Raw genomic sequence first — 16261 nt, 5'->3', positions numbered from 1 at the left:
CTTTGGGGTGGCCCCATGATCTGATTTGTTGCAAGCCCTCATGCTCCCCAAGCACATCGCCGTTGTTAAATGTACCGCCCACACCACCGGAAAATCCCCGGTTGATATAGGGAACCACTGTGCTGACAAAGAGGCTAAACAGGCCTCTCGTGACCAACAGATGGTAGTGCCCAAAATGATGAGTCAGACTAAAAATCCTGCGAAGGATAAGTTAGCCTCGGAAAAACCAATGCCAACCATCCAAGATGTTATCAAAGCACAGGAGGACGCTCCTGAAAAAGATAAACTGTTGTGGAAATATTATGGATGTACTTATGACAATGTTTCTAAACTCTGGACCACTCCCGCGGAACAGACTTGCATGTCTGACGAGTTGGCTCTATGGGTTATTGAATGTATGCATTTTGCTACTCATTGTGGAGCAAGGACCACGAGTGATACACTTTTGGCTACTTGGTGGCACCCTAGACTCCAGGCGCTCACCCAGAACATCAGTAGTCGTTGCCTGGTTTGCCAGCAACATAATCCAGGGAAGGGAGTCCCCTGTGATTGGGGTAAAACGCCCCTACCCGAAGGTCCCTTTGAGACATTTCAGTTGGACTACATTGAGTTGCAAAAAGTTCAGTGTTACAAATATGTGTTAGTAATAGTAGATGTGTTTAGCAGATGGATTGAAGCCTACCCTAACTCTGGACAATAAGGCTCAAACTGTTGTTAAGGTGTTAATGAGGGAAATTGTTCCTAGATATGGTATCTCAGCTCGACTGATGACCACCTATGTTCTTTCTCTGACTCAGGCTCTGCGACTAGCTCACAACCAGGTTCAAGATGCTCACCTCGACCTCCCAGTTTTACCCGAATTGTCCCTCGTGGCACCAGGGAAGTATGGATTCGGAAGGGATTAGAGCCACAATGGGAGGGGCCTTTTCAGGTGTTACTCACTACCCCCACTGCAGCCAAGGTTGAGGGGAAAAGCGCCTGGGTTCACCTGCACCACTGCAAGCTCACCACCCTCTAACGAACCTATTTTACTGGTTATTTTAACTCCTGTTTCTGTTCCAGACTTCCTCTTCTCCATAGCTGAACAAGGCCGATGGCATCCTAATTGGAACGTGGACCAGTTTGAACTTTTACCCGTAGTGATAGACAGCCAGCTACACCGACGGTGACCTCAGAAGAGAGACGGGAAAACGGAACTCTTTTAATCAGCAAAATAATTGGACTATTTATCTGAATCCTGAGCCATAAGATGAAACTGTGTCTGTATGCCACAGTCTGTATAATAGTGTTGATATATGACAGTTTCGGCGCATGAGAGGGGAGACAGAGACGAGGGCTCCATGTAAACACTTTTTTGTACATGTCTCATGTTTATGCGCAAAATGGGAACTTTTCTAGATGTTGGGTGTGTTCACATTCCCTATACATTCCAAAGGGGGAATTCCTTTGCGCCCCGTTCCACTAACCCTAACTGAGACTGTCAGATGGATTCAGAGCCAAACTATCACGAGAGGAGGGGGGCCAATACAATACTGCTGAAGCTCTGGAGGGCATCACAGCTGAAATGGTAGCAATAAGGACCGTAGCATTACAAAACCGAATGGCCCTCGATTACCTGTTAGCTGAGAAAGGGGGGAACATGTGCCCTGATAGTGCAACATTCAGACCCTTACATTCCTGATAGTTCAGAAAACATAACCAATCTCGCTGATCACATAAGGGAGGTGAAGAAGTTATCCACACCAGAAGGATCTAGCTGGTTTGATTGGCTATCAGATGGATCTTGGAGATCCTATCAAATTGTTGGTTGCCTTAACCTTTGTTGTAAAGTAATGATGGCAAGGTTAGCAAACCCTCTTATGGTCAAGGGCTCCCGAGTTATGATCCAACGAAGTAAAGAACTACTCGACAATAACAATATGGATCAGGAAAGAGTGTACGAACGGCTGAATGCGATACTCCTGGAATAGTCACCAGGGTTATCATGGAATGATAAAGGGGGGAATGTGAATGTTTAAAAATGTATAGAGACATTGAAGTTGAGAACGTGGGAATTGTATAGGGAATGTATAAGTTAACAAAGAATTCATGGAGGAATAGCCATGACATCTCAGACTCGAGACTGCGAAATGTTTCAACACTAACAAATATTGAAACAAAACCCAGCTTGCAGAAAAACCTCAAGGTCTTATTAAATCATGTTATTAACCTGAAACATTAACAGAAGGTCTTTGTTTAAAATCAGACCATACTTCGGTCGGCTTATGAGTGGACAAAGGGAAAGAGGGATCAAAAGGGATAGGCTGGACTAGGATGTCACTCTAGCCCTAGCTTGTTATCTTTTGCCGAAAATGTATAACCACCGTCCCTTTACAATGTAACGTCACTTTTTCCGTAGGATGAGCCTTACACTCCAGTGAGAGGAGTTAAAAATAACCCCATACCACCAAAGCAACAAACCCAAAAAAAGAATCCAGAAATCAACAGTAGCAGACCGGGTAGATAAGATGGTTAAGAAGTCACAGAATATTTGCCTTTATTAACAGAGGCATAGAATACAAGAACAGGGAGGTTATGCTTGAACTGTATAAAACACTAGTTAGGCCACAGCAAGAGTACTGCATGTAATTCTGGTCATCACATTACAGGAAATATGTGAATGCACTGGAGAGGGTGCAAAGGAGATTTACGAGGATGTTGCCAGGACTGGAGAATTTTAGCTATGAGGAAAGATTGGATAGGCTGGTTTTGTTTTCTTTGGAAGAGGAGGCTGAGGAGAGACCCGAGTGAAGTATATAAAATTATGAGGGGGCCTGCATAGAATGGATACAAAGGACCGATCTCCCTTGGCAGAGGGGTCAACAACCACAGGGCATAGATTTAAAGTAATTTGTAGGAGATTTAGAGGGGATGAGGGGAATTTTTTTTTCATCCAGAGGGTGGTGGGGGGTCTGGAACACACTGCCTGAAATGATGGTAAAGGCAGAAACCCTCACCACATTTTAAAAAGAACTTGGATGTGCATCTGAAGTGCCGTAACCTACAAGGCTTCGGACCAAGACCTGAAAGTGGGATTAGGCTGGATAGCTCTTTGTTAGCTGGCGCAAACACAAAGGGCAGAATTGGCCTCCTTCCGTGCAGTAAATTTTATGATTTCTATGATTATTGTATTTTTTCAATTCACTCGATTGCAAGTGTTGACAAAAACTCAAATCCTCACTGGCAGTGAGATGACAAATATATTCCAGTGCTGTTTAAGTCACTGAATTTGATATTACCACTCCCCCTCCCAAAAAAAAAGGTTATTGTAAAAACTCTAGTGCCAAACTTTTTGTTCTGATACAGCTATCATTTTAAATATTTCTAGGGTATATCCATGAATTGGGTGTCACATTTGTATATCAACTAAACACTATCTTATATTTTCAACTTCTTGGTCAGCACTATTGGCCTAGTTCTCAAAAGTAATTTCTCATGATTAAAAACCTGCAATGACATGGCTGGCAGAGTTGTCGTCACAACTATACCACCACTAATCTCATATGCTCCAGAGATGTAATTTTAATGTCACAGGCACAAAAACACAATGCAGCATCTGAGCGTTCTTAAGTTCCAGCCATTTCTGAAAAGAGCCAGCTCCTAATATCAAGAGCAAGTTCCAAATTTGATTTCTGAACTTTACAGGACCAAATACCATCTGGAAAATGCATGATCTCATGTAATGAAGGTGGTTATGTGGGGAAGAAAAGTATCCAACAAAAGGAAACATACCCGCTTGCTCAAACCAGCTCTTAAGAGCAACAGTCTCCACCATTGACCCGCCCACACATCTGGAAAATTGCACTAACCATTTGGCATTACCAGGAGTCAGTTACAAAGGCGCCACTTAGAACGCATTGAGCATACCAACTATTTAAGGCTTTGCTGACATCAGGCAAAGTCGGGTCTTCAGTTTCACTCAGCTAGTCGCACCTCATTAAGTACCCAAGTGGTCAGATTCTGTATGCAACTACTAATAATTAGAGGGCAGTTAGCAAGTGAGACTTCCTGTTATTAAAAATAGATATGTTGGTTACTTACCTTACAACAGGCAAATTGTGTCAACACCAACACGCCCGCTACAAGTGTGGGGACTGAATATGCAAGGATGTGTGCAAGTTGATACAAGATTATTCATTTTGCTCCCATGAATTGCTAGCTTTTTAATGTAATGCAATGTCGAATAATGTAAGACTTCAAAAAAAAAAATCATAAAAAGACAATCTCTACCTCTCCTTTCTCTGTGCATTCTGCCTCCTCCACCAAAGAACATATCGAAGATGTCCATAGGCGAACCAAAACCACCGCCACCGGTACCACCTTCTTTGATAGCTTGCTCACCACCTCGGTCATACAGTTCTCGTTTCTTGGAATCAGACAGTACTTCATAAGCTTGAGAAATCTGTTTAAACTGTGGCACGGGGATACAAATTATAAGTTACCCTACAATGCCAGATTAGTGCCATTAAAGATATTCAGTAATAAAATGATCTGATGTTATTAACTCTTGTTTTGTACATTTAGATATGAGGTAACAGACATCTCATTTGAAAGAGTTACTCAAGATGATTTGTTTTTAATACGCATGCATGGATTGTGAATCCACAACTGAGGCAGGCATTGGAGCCCATAAACATTGGTTTGAAAGATTGACCCAGAATTTGCAGTCAACAACGAAGTGAAAGTGTTTGCTGCTACTCTTGGAAGTACGCTCCAACAAGGATTTCGCATGCCATGTGTCGAGAACTTCGGATTTTCTGACCTACAATTCAATGACACTTAACGGGATTCCCTTGTTCGAACTGCTATGATGTCAACTGTTTAAGCAGCCAATCAAAAGGCAGAATTATCAAACAGCAAACAAGGAAATAAGCCCTTAAAATTCAAACTTTTTAAATATAGCTAGAGAGAACAAAAGAAAGATTGGGTTTCTCACATGGGGAGAAGACAAACCTGAAATAAAGATGGACAAACTTAAATTCTGAAAAGCTTAAAATTTTTAATTTTTATTAAAGTAGACAAATTTCACACTACACAAAATTAAAATGTGTTTTCTAGCAGTCAATACGCAGTTAAACCCCTAGTTACACCTAATCTCTTTGGGTCTAACTTTGGGGAATTTAACAGCCAACTTACAGCTGAAGTTTGTGTCAGTTTCAATGATTTACAAGATTTCACTGAATGCTAGCTGTGGTGGTGGTGGGGAGCGAAATGCACAGCGCAGCCAGTTCCGGAATAGTCATTGACATACCGCAACTTCGGGATTTCCGCATGCGCCTGCGCCAAACCCCAAAGTTGTGGTCAGTTTCAAAAGCGGAACGACGGCGATCACAGCCAGTTTGCAGCAAATTCTGGGCCAATGTTAGTCAAATTATCTTATCCGAGAGAAAACGTTTAGATTCATAGAAGCAACTTGAACTGTCCACTCACCACAAAAGCAGGATGGTTTCACCTGCCAATTAAACCCCTCCCCATTATTGCCAAAGTCAAATCAACCAGAAATAAATATTAACATTTAAACAAAACCCACAATCGTCAGCACTAACACTAAACAAAAAGGTATTATCTGATGGGGGCCAGAAGATTCACTCCCCGAGGAGCTATCTTCTCACTGTAGTTTCAGAAGAAAGATTGTCAATTAGTGGCTCAGCCTATTCAAACATGGCAACTCTATTATGCTTTCAAAACAGTTTACAAGTTAGAAAAAAGAATCCACAAAATCAACTGTTGGAAAACTTTTACTATTCAAGTTATATAAATACTCAAGAGTTTGCTGCCATAATCATACTGCTGCTGGTGTGCTGTGTGTGTGGATATCCATTTAGTGCACTGGGCAGTACATTCCTAAAATGGAGGGGCAAGAATGGGCAGGGATAGGTTTACTGGTTTCTATTTTGGTTTCAATATTTACGAAAGGATATACTTGCTTTGGAAGCAGTTCAGAGAAGGTTCATAAGGTTGATTCCAGAGATGAGGGGGTTGACTTATGAGGAAAGGTTGAGTAGGTTGTGCCTCTACTCATTGGAATTCAGAATGAGAGGTGATCTTATCAAAACATATAAGATTATGAGGGGGCTTGACAAGGTGGATGCAGAGAGGATGTTTCCACTGATGGAGACTAGAACTAGAGGGCATGATCTTAGAATAAGGGTCCGCTCATTTAAAACGGATATGGAGGAAATTCTTCTCTGAGGGTTGTAAATCTGTAGAATTCACTACCTCAGAGTACTGTGGAAGCTGTGTCATTGAATAAATTTAAGACAGAGATAGACAGTTTCTTAACCGATAAAGGAATAAGAGTTTATGGGGAGTAGGCAGGGAAGCGAACCCGAGTCCATGATCGGATCAGCCATGATCGTATTAAATGGTGGAGCAGGCTCGAGGAGCTGTATGGCCTACTCCTGCTCCTATTTCTTATGTTCTTATTCAAGACATTGTTACTATAGATTCAATTTACATGGTCATAATTCAAGCCATTAGGTTTATTCATGTGACCACTTACATGGAAACCTTTACTAATAATGCACAGCATTTGGTAGCAGTTACTGGTGTTAAGGAATTTGTTTACATTTAAGTTTAAACGGTTTTGGATACACACACCTACCTTGTCACCTTCATTTGGATTCTTGTCAGGATGGTATTTCAGAGCTAGTTTCCGATAGGCCTTTTTGAGTTCCTCTGCACTTGCATTGGGTTTAACACCCAAAACGTCATAGAATGCTGTTTCCTTCACCATTTTTCACTGTAGTAGCCTGCAAAAATAAGTCAGTTTTGAACTAATAAATAACTTCAAAATCTGAATGAAAAATGTTTACAATAAGCAATCACTATTAACTAGCAGCCAACCCCAAATGTACAAGGATGAAACTAGTTACATCACACTCATCGGTTTGTAGCCGAACAAGTCCTCCCTTAATACTGTGGCAAGACTCCCCACAGAGCAAGCTTGCTTACAAAGAAATATGGAATACAAAAGATCCTCTAGGAGATACTGTAATCGCCAAACCACAAATCTCCCAATATTACTTCACAAAAAGTTATTTGAAAATACAATCCAGATCCTATACAAACTAGAATTGCAGCATTCGACATAATACAAACCTCTCATGCAGTGAGTGGGTACATAATTTCCTCCCTCAACTCATATTAAATATGGATCACAGAAAAATTGCGAGGACTCTTGCACCCCCCCCCCCCCCCCCTCAAAAACACATCATTGGCCAGGACACTGGGAAAACACCCTGCTCTTTAAATATTGCCCTGGGATCTTTACATCCACCTGAGGGCCTCGGTTTAATGTCTCATCCGAAAGACAGCACCTCCGGCAGTGCAGCACTCCCTCAGTCCTGCACTGGTGTCAGCCTAGATTATATGCTAAAATCTCTGGAATGGGACTTGGAGCACACGACATTCTGACTCTGAGGCAAGAATGCTACCACTAAGCCAAGCTCTCTTTCCCTCCCTCCCCCACCATCTCTTCTTCAAAAGTACCAACTCTTCTAATAAATGTACAAAGGAGGGGGAAAAAATCATTCTAAGCAAACCTTAGATGCCATTGCATCTTATTTTATAATGTACAATTTGTATTAATACCTTCTGATTCTGAGAGAAAAATTAAGAGTTATGGAACCATGGCGGGTAAATGTAATTATGAACAAATCAGTTCTAACTGAATGTTGGATCAGGCTCGAGTGGCTGAATGGCCTACTCCCACTTCTATATTCCTAGAAGGTAGCCATACGGCCCACCATATCAACTCAAAGCTATCCAATTAGACCCACTCCCCCTGCTCTGCCCCCATAGCCCTGCAAATTTCTCTTTTTCAAATATGTATCTAATTCTCTTGAAAGTTACCATTGAACTGCTTCAAACCACCCTTTCAGGTAGTGCATTCTCCTTTTAAGTTTTCTTCTTTTCATCCACTCCATTCAATAAATCACTAAATAGCAAATATCTATCATGGTGAGCAATTGCAAATCAGCTGCTTTAGGTTTTAATGCAAACACCAATTTAGTACTCCCACTTCCATCATTATAGAATTTTTTTTCTGGAGACCAGACCAATACTAAGATTTCTGATAAGATATGATGCTGACATGGTGATAAATTGCAAAAGCAAAATTGAAATAGCAAACTTAACTGGAACTTGATTTTCATAATCAAGTCAGGAACTGTCTTTAGGCCCACACCAGGCTGATTGACCTGGAAACTAGCCAGGATAGAATGAAAAAAATAGAATCATAGAATGGTTACATCACAGGAAGTCACCATTCAGCCCATCGAGCCTGTGCCGGCTCTCAAAGAGCACTTCAACTAGTCCCACTTCCCCCATAGCCCTGCAATTTTTTTTTCCCTTCAGGTACTTATCCAATTCCCTTTTAAAAGCCATGATTGAGTCTGCCCTCACCACCCGATCAGGAAGTGCATTCGAGATTATAATCACTTGCTGCGAAAAAGTTTTTCCTCATGTCGCCTTTAGTTCTGGAAATCACCCTAAATCTGTGTCCTCTGGTTCTCGACCCTTCCACCAATGGGAGGAGATTAGAGATTGGGAGGGTTGAGGCCATGCAGGGATTAGAAAACAAGGATGAGAATTCTGAAAGAGAGGCATTGCTCAACCGGGAGCCAACGTAGGTCAGCGAGCACAGAGATGATAGGTGAGCAGAACTCGGTGCGAGTTAGGACACGGGCAGCCAAGTTTTGGATGACTTCTAGTTTATGTAGGGTAGAACCTGGGAGGCCAGCCAGCAGTGCATTGGAAATCAAGTCTAGAAGTAATGAAGGCATGGATGAGGGCTTCATTTGTGATTGACGAGAGCCGTTTCGGTACTGTGACTGGTGCGGAAATCGGATTGGAGAGATTCAAAAATGGAACTGCGGGAAAGATGGGCATGGATTTGGGAGGCGAAAATACATTCAAAGACTTTGCAAAGGAAAGGGAGGTTGGAGATGGGGTGGTAGTTTGCAAGGATGGAGCGGTCGAGGGTTTTTTTTTGAGGAAAAGAGTGATGACGCCAGATTTGAAGTAGATGGGGGACAGTACCTGAGGAGAGAACACAGTTAACAATGTCAGCTAACGTGGGAGACAGAAAAGGAAGTTGGGTGGTCAGCAGTTTGGTGGGAATAGGGTCGAAGGATCAGGAAGTGGGTCTCACGGACACGACGAGCTCGGAAAGATCATGAGGGGAGATCAGAGAGAAACTGGAGAAAAATGTGAGGTCAGGGCTAGGGCAAGGGGATCCTTCGAGGAAGTTTCACCCGGTAGTCTAAGGTAAAGAAGGGATGAGGCAGAGGCAGCCGAACAGATGGTCTCAATCTTGAGACAAAGAAGTCCATGAGCTCCTCACACTTGTTGAAGCTGAGGCTGGAGATTGGGGAGAGGGGTTTATGAAGATGGTTAGCAGTGGAGAATAGAAGCCGGGATTTATCTTTACATTCCAGAATGATTCTAGAACAGTGACTAATTTTGGCAGATGAAAGTAGGACCCAATAATACTTTATGTGGTCCAGCCAGATCTGGCGGTGAATGGCTAAACCAGTTGTCCACCATATACATTCAAGTCTGCGTCCCTTGGACTTTAGGGAGCAAAGATCAGCGTAGTACATGGGGGAATGGTCAGGAGAAAGAGTAATTATTTTAACAGGGACTAGGGCATCAAAGGTGATGGTGAGGGTGTGATTGAGCAGATCGGTAGCTGCAGAAATGTCATGGTCAATGGAGAGCCAAAGGCTGGAAGTTGGGAGTTCATAAGTGCAGTTGAGAGTCAGCAGAGTGTTTTTTTCCTGGGGCAGACACAGGAGGTAGGGTGGGGGGGGGGGGTGGAGGGTGAAGAGCGATATGAGGAAGTGGTCAGGGATAGCCTTATCTGCGATTGACACGATAGGAGTAGCAAGGGCACGAGAGATGGCAAGGTCAAGGGGGTGGCCGTGAATATGAGTTACGGAGTTTACATGGAGGGTGAGATTAAGGAGGATAGGAGGCTAGTGAGAGAGCATGATTAATTGAAAGAGGTTGAAATCACCTTTGAAATTCCCATCGGTCAACTGTGGCTCAGTGGGTAGTCCACTCACCTCTCAGGTCAGAAGGTTCTGGGTTCAAGTCCCACTCCAGGAACTTGAGCACACAAATCAAGTGCAGTGCTGAGGGAGTGCTACACTGTCAGAGATGACGTCTTTCAGATGAGATGTTAAACCAAGATCCCATTTGCCCTCTCAGGTGAAAGTAAAAGATCCCATGACACTATTTCGAAGAGCAGGGGGATTATCCCCGGTATCGTGGCCAATATTTATCCCTCAATCAGCAGAACAAAAACAGATTATCTGGTCATCATCACATTGATGTTTGTGGGAGCTTGTTGTGCACAAATTGGCTGCCGCATTTCCTACATTATAACAGTGACTATACTCCAAAAGTACTTCATTGGTTGTAAAGCGCTTTGAGACGTCCGATGGTCGTGCAAGGCACTATATAAATGCAAGTCTGTCTTTCTTTTGAAAGTTACTGTAGAATCTGCTTCCACCGCTCTTTCAGGCAGCGCATTCCAGATCGTAACAACTCACTGTGTTTATTTAAAAAAACTACTGGCAAATTCTCCCATAATCTTTATGGCAGGGAATTTAAACTCAAAATGGATTGAGATTTGCAACAGCCCCAAATCTGGAAAGACAGGGAGGAAGGAAGCAGAGTTTGCTGAAAGCAATGAATGGGCCCAGTGACTAGACTGGATCTGGGAACGAGGACTGGAATCCTAACAAGGCAAGTCACGTGCTCAGCGCCAGTCATGTGGGCGACCAACCGGCGGAAGTGACGTTATCGGAATACGGGGGAAAAGATATATTACGGCTCCGTGTCCTCGTGTCGTGTCGTATCGACCGACGTTTAATTTCAATTAAGCAGAGCTTTGAGAATGAAAAAAAAATCTTGACCCCCTACAACCGAATCCAACATTCTGCTCGATACGGAGCCCGAAAGGGAAATAAAAGAGAATAAACCAAAGCGGTGTTTCATTTGTATGCCGGCATTGACCGAGCCAGGATGCGTAACGGTCAACCGCAACGCGGTTATTTTTTTGCGAATAAAAAAAAAATTCCGATCAAAAGCTACAATTTTTTTTTTAAATTTACATGGTGGTGTAAAAAAAAATCCCCATAAGGGAGAGAGAAAAAAATAAAAGCTTGAATTGTCCGGACAGAAATAAAGCTTCAGCTAATCCGTCAAAAGTGGTTAGAAAATATACATTTCTCTCAGTGTTTTAATAAATGTGTCAGAAATGCCAGGCTGGCTGTCTAAGCGAAGGGAGCGGTCACTTACCCGATACAGCTCGGAGAGAAGCTCTGCAGACACCGACACCCTTCTAGAAATTTCTGCTCTCGCCGGCTCATCCGGGTATTTGTACGGCGGGCGGTGACGTCGCGATCAGGAAGCTCAACCTCTGGATGCGCGGGGCGGCCCAAATGAGCATGCGCGGGATGGGGGAGGGCGGGTATGATGGGTTTGGAACAGGCACAAGAGGAAAGGGCACTGATTACAGCAGTAATACTGCAGGTGCGGGAAATCCAAGATTAAAAACAGAACATTCTGGAAAATGCACAGGCACTATTCTGCTTTTGATTGAAGTGTTTAGTTAGTACCAATTCTCTTCCAGTGGCTGGCACTCCATTCTTCTGAGTCAGAAGGTTGTGGTTTCATGTCTCCAAAGATTTGAGCACAAAAGAATCTAGGCTGACACTGCAGTGCAGTACTGATGGAGTGCTACACTGTTGGAGGTGTTGTCCTTCGGATGAGATATTAAACCGAGGCCCATCTGCTCTCTCAGGTGGATGTAAAAAATCCCATTGCACTACTTCGAAGTCATATATCCTATGTAACAGCTGGTGTCCTGGCCAATATTTATCCCTCAACCAACATCACAAACAGATTATCTGGTCATTATCACATTTCTGTTTGTGGGAGCTTGCTGTGCACAAACTGGTTGTCACGTTTCCTACATTACAACAGTGACTAGCTTCAAAAATACTTCATTGGCTGCAAAGTGCTTTGAGACGTTTTGAGGTTGTGAAAGGCATGATATAAATGCAAGATCTTTCTTTCTCGACAAGATTTTTGTTTGTCCCTTTTCCTTTCTCGTGTTTGACCACGTGTCTGCTAAAACTCGCTTTCACAGCCACATCGCCGTCTTGAGTCCTGAAACGTTAACTCGGTTGCTCTATCCACAGATACTGCCCAACGTGCTGAGCATTTCCAGCATTTTCTGTTTTTATTATTGATTAAAAGTATCAATAAGCGCCAGGTAAACAAAACACGCAAATCAAAAACAGAAAATGCTGGAACCAACCTGTGCAGAGGAGCAGAGCAAACGTTTCAGATACATTGCCGTTCATCAGAGCAACCATTCATCCTGATGAAAGGTAATGTTTCCTGCGCGCTCCTCTCCATAGATGCTGTACCTGACATGCTGAGTGTTTCCAGCATCTTCTGCTTTTGGTTCAGATTTTCAGCAGCTACAGTACTTTGTTTTTTTGAAACAAAACAATAAATTGGAAAGCTCCGAAAGCACACTGTGTTTTGTATTTTGCAAACCGAACATGAGAGCAGATAGGGTGACCTTTGTACAGTGTCTGTGTCGTCATAAATAACTGACAATGTTACCAGAACAAAAAGGATGGATACAGGAGAGAAACTGCATCTTCCACAAATAGGGAGAGAGAGAGAGACTTGCGAGGAACATCAAAGCAGCAATTATTTCAAAATCATTCAAATTGGGGTGGGGGGGGGAGGGGGAACGAAGTGGTAGTGAAGGAAGGGAGAAAGGCAGGGAGATAACCAGATGTCAGATGAAATGAGTTTTGGGTGGAAGATAGTCAACAGGTGGGTACGGATACAATAATGCTGTGAAACATGGCAAAGGAAGCTGCAAAAGGATATGGTATGATAGGGGAATCGGGCTAAATAGTGGCAGTTGGAATTCAATATCGCTAAGTGTGAGGTGATGCATTTTCTTAAACAAAAACAGCAATAATTATAAGCTAAATGGAAGTAGGCTCAGCACTGTGGAAGAGCGGAGGTGTTTGTAGGAACACGAGTAGGCCATTAAGCCCCTCGAACCTGTTCACTTATTCTATTAGATCATGCTTGATCTCTACCTCTACTACATTTATCCGCCTTTTCTCCATACCCCTTGCCCAACAAAAATTTATCGATCTCAGTCTTGAAAATTTCAATTAACAGCATTCACATTGAGGGTATATATTCACAGGACATTAAAGGCAGCATCACAGGTAGATAAGGCCATAAAAAGGCTAATGGAATTGTAGGTTTTATCACAAGATATAGAATATCAAAGCCAAGAGGTAATGATGAGCCTACATAAAACCTTACGAGCGCAGTTAGAGGACTGTGGGCTACACACACTATAGAAAGAATATTGAAGATGAAATAGCGAAGAGTTTTAGTAGACTCAATGCTCAAAATGTCCAGCCAAAGCAACAAAGCTAATAGAATGGTGAACTACGGAGCCAAAACAACAGAAAATAAAAGTCAGAAGACGTTGTGATCAAACTGTACAGGCTGTGGCTTGAGTCATGTCCATTTCTGATCACCGAGATACAAGGCAGATATACGAATGTTGTAGGCAGTGCAGAGAAGAGCCACAAGGCTGATTCCCAGTATTTGAGGAAGTTATGACTCATTCATGATTTGAGGCATTCAGACAACACAGAGCTGGTCACAGACAGACTTACAGAAATGGGCCTCTTCTCATTGGAGAGAAGACCAAAAGGTGGGAGAGGTAGCTATGATGAAAATATTAAAATTAACAGGACTGCTAGGGCATGGAACACCCCATCAGAAAGTGTGGGGAATCTGTTAAACCGCAATGGTCAGTGCTGATTGTGCAGGTCAGGTCAACAATTAGGGCATCATAATTTGCTTCAGTGCTTTATTTTTGGGACTGGGAACATTAGCCGATTCATGCTCCTAATCTCTATCCATTAACTTTTAATAAACGTTCATCTGTGGATGTTGGCCGAGCACAGGATCAGGTTTAGCGATAATTCATCATGACATACATACCCAACCTTCCAAGGCACGGCTGACATATGGAGTTGGCACATAAATGTCAAAAGTGCATATAGTCTGTAATGCTTCTGATTGTATTCTGTTCAATTTAGATACCACAGTGCACATTATTGCATATGACACCTGATGTCTTGACACCAAAACAAAATAGACTTTTACATTTAAGAAGTATTTTCTCTTCTTTTTCCTGGAGTTTCAATCAAAATCCCTGGCTTTAATGGAAGGCACATGAACTGTTTCCAATTCTCAGCCAACACTGGTCTGAAAATACAACCTGCCTTTATATAGTGAAACATCCCAAAGAGCTTCACAGGAGCATTATCAAACAATATTTTACACCAAGACACACAATTAAATATTAGGGCAGATGACCAAAAGCCTAGACAAAGAGGTAGGTTTTTAAGGAAGGTCTTAAAAGGAGAGAGAAGTGGAGAGGTTTAGGAAGGGAATTCCAGAGCTTAGAACCTAGGCAGCTGAAGGTACAGTCGCCAATGGTGGAGTGATGAAAATCAGGGATGTGCAAGAGGCCAGAATTGGAGGAGCGCAGAGATCTTGGAGGGTTGTAGAGCTGGAGGAGGTTACAGAGATAGGGAGGGGAGAGGCCATGGAGGGATTTGAAAACAAGGATGAGAATTTTAAAATTAAGGTGTTGCCAGCCAATATAGGTCAGCGAGCACAGGGGTGATGGATGCGAGTTAGAGGGGCAGCAGAGCTTTGGATGATGTGCCTTGGAATTTATTGGCTCCATATAACCTACCTTTTTGACATATCTGTCCTGATACCTACTTCTGTGGCTCGGTGTCAAATTTTGATTGATACGCTTGTGAAATGCATTGGGATATTTTGCTACGTTAAAGGTGCTCTATAAATGCAAAAGCAAAATACTGCGGATGCTGGAAATCTGAAATAAAAACAGAAAATGCTGGAAATACTCAGCAGGTCTGGCAGCATCTGTGGAAAGAGAAACAGAGTTAACATTTCAGGTCGATGACCTGTCATCAGAACTGGAAAAGTTAGAGATATAACAAGGTTTTAAGCAAGTGCAGGGAAAGGGGGAGGGAGGAAAGAATAAAAAGGTAAAGTACGTGATAGGCAGGACAGATTAAATGACAAAAGTATGATGGTACATGGCTAAAGGAGATGATAATGGGACAAGTAAAGAAACAAAAGATGGGTCTAGATGAGATGTAAATGGGAATAGCAGAATCATCATAAGCAGTCATCCAAAAAAAATGGGGGCATTGGTTATTGTGGGAGCACAGTCCCGCATTTCTGAACTCTTTGCTTCAGCACGCAGTCTGAAGTTTGGATTAAAAAACAGGAAGATTGGAAATTTGGATCGAAAGACACGGTTAGACAATGTGGTGCCTTTCAGCCATTGAAATGAGTGACTGGTCATTGTCTGGATGTTAAACATTTGAGTACCTTGGAACTAAACGATGTTAAATATTTGAGTACCTTGCTACGGTGGGAATAATAGTAATTCATGACTAAACAATGTTAAGATTTGATGATATCTGTATGTTAATTATTTGTATCCATACTACTATGCATGCCGATCACTTGGTTTCTGTACAATAATTCGCATCGTCTGTATGTTAATTATTTGAATGTACCATTTGTTACTGTGCGAGGAAATGATCTGATAACTCAGTTAACAGTTCAGAATAGTAATTCAGGAAACAGTTAGCCGTGATTTCAGGACAATTCTACATCGTCTACATGTTAATTGTCTAAATGTACTATGCAAAGAAATAACAGTTCAAAGGCTTTTTCAGTATAAAGATGAGAGTTTGACATTAGACAACACACACTGGAATCTCGGAAGATGTGTCACAAGCAGCCATGGAAATCGAAGCAAGCTGCCTTTGTGAAGTTTCTCAGTAACTTTAATACTTGGTTTGTTTCGTATGAATGTTTAAATAAAAGACCCAATCCTGCCTTTACTACAACTGATCATTGCTTTAAATGTTGAATTATACACACAAAGCGAAAAGAGCAAGACAGCCGTTTACAACAGTTATCTGAAATTGTTGAACTCGATGTTGAGTCCAGAAGGCAGTAAACTGCCTAATCTTAAGATGAGGTGCTTGTTCTTCAAGCTTATGCTGAGCTTCATTGGAATAGTGTAGGAAGCCAAGGACAG

The 16261-nt window shown here is 42.3% G+C and overlaps 1 protein-coding gene across 2 annotated transcripts in view; it reads right to left on the bottom strand.

The window, feature by feature from the left end:
- The window catches only part of LOC139268901 (dnaJ homolog subfamily A member 1-like), a 50771-nt gene that overhangs the window by 20795 nt on the left and 13715 nt on the right, over positions 1-16261 (bottom strand). The window contains exons 1-3 of one of the 2 annotated variants that reach the window (XM_070887725.1): positions 11350-11437; positions 6644-6791; positions 4270-4450 (exon numbers count right to left, since the gene is read on the bottom strand). In XM_070887725.1, coding sequence (XP_070743826.1) covers positions 4270-4450; positions 6644-6775 — 313 coding nt within the window. In that variant the 5' untranslated portion in view covers positions 6776-6791; positions 11350-11437. Of the gene's footprint in view, positions 1-4269; positions 4451-6643; positions 6792-11349; positions 11438-16261 lie in introns of those variants that run through there. The other variant, XM_070887734.1, reaches the window with a different exon arrangement.

The sequence above is a fragment of the Pristiophorus japonicus genome, chromosome 1 (genome assembly GCF_044704955.1).
Source record: "Pristiophorus japonicus isolate sPriJap1 chromosome 1, sPriJap1.hap1, whole genome shotgun sequence".
Taxonomy (NCBI): domain Eukaryota; kingdom Metazoa; phylum Chordata; class Chondrichthyes; family Pristiophoridae; genus Pristiophorus; species Pristiophorus japonicus.
The sequence above is the reverse complement of the archived record's forward strand: the minus strand, read 5'-3'. Positions and strand labels throughout refer to the sequence as shown.